At 48.6% G+C, this 3,848-nt stretch overlaps 1 protein-coding gene across 1 annotated transcript in view; it reads left to right on the top strand.

Moving 5' to 3' along the window:
* Positions 1–2,249: 2,249 nt before the first annotated feature.
* The window catches only part of UROC1 (urocanate hydratase 1), a 77,655-nt gene continuing 76,056 nt past the window's right edge, over positions 2,250–3,848 (top strand). Inside the window, exon 1 of the mRNA XM_007950610.2 lies at positions 2,250–2,375. Within this exon, the coding sequence (XP_007948801.1) occupies positions 2,250–2,375 (126 nt within the window). The remainder of the gene's footprint in view (positions 2,376–3,848) is intronic.

The following is a 3,848-nucleotide window of genomic DNA, read 5'->3' as shown; positions in this document are numbered from 1 at the left end:
GTAGTGCCTAAGGCATTTGACTGCTAACCAGAGGCTAGTGGTTCAAACCCACCAGCCATTCCTCGGCAGGAAGGTTGGGCAATCTGCTTCTGTAGTGATACTGCCATGGAAACCCAAAGAGGGGTCACTATGAGTTGGACCCGACTCGATGGCAGTGAGTATTGTTTAAGTAACTTACTCAAAGTCACACAGCTAGGGAGTGAGATAGGCAGGGTTTGAACTCAGCAGTCTGACATATTTAAGCTCTATGAGACTATTCTTTAAATAGCTTGCTCATTTTTTAAAATTAAACTATTTATTTTAACATAATTGTAAATTCATGTATTTGTCAGAAATAATGTAAATTTTACATTCTTTTTAACCAGTTATCCCTGGTAGTAATGTCTTGTAAAACTATAGTACAATATTGAAGTAGGGCTTTTGACATTTATAAAATCTACCAATCTTGTTCTATACAATGTGAAAAAAAAATTCCTTTAGTTGTAAGCAGTAAACAAATCAGAAGATCTCACAAAAACTAAGATTTCTGGCTTCTCTTGAACTGTCAGAAGATGAGACCTCTCCCCAAATCAAATTCTGAGACAAGATTTCAAGTACAGGAAGTTTATTTAGGAACTATCCCAGAAAGCTCCACTCAGGGCATGGAAGATAGGAAATGAGGTAGAGCAGGGAAAGCTATCAACTATGGGCCTTAGGCAGAGTTGGCTCTTCCTAATTATCTACCACCACCACCACCACCACCACCACCTCCTACACACATACACCTCCCTGCTGGGCTGAGGGAGTTATTACTGGTTGAGGGCTGCTCAATCTCCAGCCCTTCCAGCCTGCCCTTGGAGTAGGCAGGGCAAGCTTGGGGTTACCAGAAAAAGCCTCAGACAGAGGCTGCCCAGACATCTCTGTTTACCACACTCAGCGCCCAGGACCTTGAATGGGGCCTGGCACTGGAAGGGGCTCAATCATTCCTGCTTGGAAAGTGGATGAATGCCAGAGGGCCCAACTGAGTCCCTGCTGGTGAGTACAGAGCTGCCCCAGGCCTCAATTACGGTGCTTCACTGGGCCAGCAGGACAGCAGTTGTGGCCAAGCTGGGGATAGAGCCAAACCTCTGGGTTCCAGGCTTCAAATCCTATCTCCACTCATGATCAGTTTGTTGACTTCAGGCATATCCCATCACCTCTTTTGGCTTCAGTTTCCTCATCTATAAAATAAGACATTGACACCCACCACCACTACCCTCCATAGGACTGACTCAGCAAGTCCCTAGACTGGGTGCTCACATAATCTATTAATGCCGTTGGCAGCCCAAACAGTTAATTGCCACCCATGGTTTATGGACTGGGATAGGCCCAAGCTGCAGCTTCTTGAGAGCTGAGCTGGACTCACTCCTAGATCTGTTGCCTCTACAGCAAGTGGAGCCTCCTCTTTGGACAGGAATCGGGGGAGAGGTGGGATGTGAGCTATTAGGGCCATTTCTAGACAGGTGAATGAGACTCGGGCGTCTTTCTCCATCTGTAGTGTAGGACTAATAGAATACTTTCTCACAGAGAAATCCCTGTTAATGGGGCTGGGGATGAGGGGATGGCATTGGAGATGAAAGCCCTGGGCATCTGAGAGGATATAGCTTTGGTTATGTGGGCTCCTGCCTGCCTCTCCTTCAGTGCCCCTCCCCCTTGATGGCAAGAGGAGGGGCTCCAAAGTATGCTGCCTGCATTCTGCACAGGCCTAGCACTTTTTATCCCAATCTGTGGCCACCCGCCAGGAACATGCTGCAGCCTACCTCCTACCAGTTCAATGTCATTTGGTTCTCCATAATCAAGACATAAACCTATGAACCCCGACTATACCTTCTGGAGTAACTCCCTTTTAAGATTGCCAGAGCAGCCTCTACATCAGAGCCTACCAATTCCCCAAAGTCATAGCCTAGGAAACATAAACTCGAGACTAGTACCTCACTTAAAGGGCAAAGGAGAACTGCATAGCCCAGCCTCTTCAGCATCAGCACTACCTCCCACCAGGGTGTGGACCTGTCCACTGCTCAGAGCACAGCCCTCCTCCCAGTCAACATTGCAGGCACCCAGCCTGGGGACCAGGGACACCATGAAGTGTACATGTCTCCTTCCACAGGCCTTGGGCCCAATGAAAGGTGAGGGAGGTGGCCTTGGGTCTGAGGTCCCCGCCCAGCCAGGACCTGGCTGCAGCTCTCCCTGGCCTCCCCCCAGTACGAGCCTCTGCCTCATCTCAGCCAGACATGTCTGGCCTCCAGGTCCTGTGCTCTGGCCTGCCCCTTCGGCCCCTCCCAGAGAACCGGGGACGCTGGACTGGGGTACCCCATGCACCAGTCAGGACTCCCAGCCTCAGCCCTGCAGAAGAGCAGGTAAGAAGTTGAGGCCCAACTCATTTGTCCCATTCCTCCTTGGGCCTTTGCCCCTGGGTGCCTTTGGATGGTCCATGGTGAGTACCCCCTAAGTCACTAGTGGCATTTTTCATTATTACCCCAATAGCCACTGTGTGGGTGGAATTACACCATGAATAGAACCGTACCTGTGGATGGGATTCCGTTGAAAGCTGGTGGTGTGAGCACACAAGCCCTGTACCCCCAACATTACGTTCCTGCAGACAGGCACTGGAGGGCACAACCTTGTGCTCCCGAGCCCATTAATCCAGAAAGCAAGCCATATGCCACCTGGGAACTTCATTCTATTCATTTATAAACTGGGAGAAAAAAAAATTACACCCCAGGAGGTTGGAGGCCACCAAATGAGATTTCTTTACTAAAAATTACTAAGTAATTTTATGAGCATTGGAGAAAGGGTGGAAAATACAAATAAGCACTAAGAATGAGCACCCCCACAGATAGACTGCAGTGATTCCACTCTTCCCACAGCTGCCCCCTCAACTTTTCCCTGAAGGCAATGCAGAGGATATGGGGGTGTGGTGGGGAGGCAGTGGTGGAGGGGTGGCTGAGGGGGCGGTGGCTGCAGGGGAAGGGCTTTCCTCCTGTGTACTCAGATTATCTGCTTATCTCATCAGCTCACTTGTGGTGTTGTCAGAGTAGTTAATGTTTTCTCTGCCTTGGCTAACCTCTCTGCTGGGTGTCATTGGGCTCTGGAGCCATCCTGTCCTGCCTCCTGTCCCTGTCAGGAACACCCCTTCCCTTTGTCATAATGATCCATGTCTACAAGGTTTGGAGCTGGGAAGGGTGCCCAGGAGTTAGTGCTTTGCTCATGGATGCAGCCATTTGCTTGAAGGACACAAGGGTCTCTGGCCCTGTAGGCCACCCCATGCGTCTGGGGAGCTTGAGCTGCTGAAGGGGCTCATTCTTCCCTCTGGGTGCTAGGGTCAGCCAGCCTATCCCCAAACCCAGTGGGAGCTCATTTCCTTTTCTTTTGGCTCATTTTTAAATCTTTATTTAAATATATTTCTTTGACTTTTGGCATAAAAATTTGAAAGTAACTTTATAAGATAAAAGGAGCCCTGGTGGCACAGTAGTTAAAGAGCTCAGCTGCCAACCAAAAGGCCAGTGGTTCGAACACACCTGCCACTCTGTGGGAGAAAGATGTGGTTATCTGCTTCTGTAAAGATTATAGCCTTGGAAACCCTGTAGGACAGTTCTGCTCTGTCCTATAGAGTCCTGAGTCGGGATTGACTTGATGGCAATAGGTTTGGTTTTTGGGTTTTATAAGATAAACAAGTAAAATATGATAAGAAGGTACCTGTAAGTCTTTTACCCTGACAGCAGTGCCCCCGTTTATCTCTCCAAAGACAGTCATGATGATTTTTTTAGCATATCTTTCTGGAAATATTCTTTGCACATGCAAGCACAGATATCTCTGTACATCCTTTTATA

The sequence above is a fragment of the Orycteropus afer genome, unplaced genomic scaffold, assembly GCF_000298275.1.
Source record: "Orycteropus afer afer isolate SDZICR_OR568_19922 unplaced genomic scaffold, OryAfe1.0 scaffold00282, whole genome shotgun sequence".
NCBI classification, from domain to species: Eukaryota; Metazoa; Chordata; class Mammalia; order Tubulidentata; family Orycteropodidae; genus Orycteropus; species Orycteropus afer.
The sequence above is the reverse complement of the archived record's forward strand: the minus strand, read 5'-3'. Positions and strand labels throughout refer to the sequence as shown.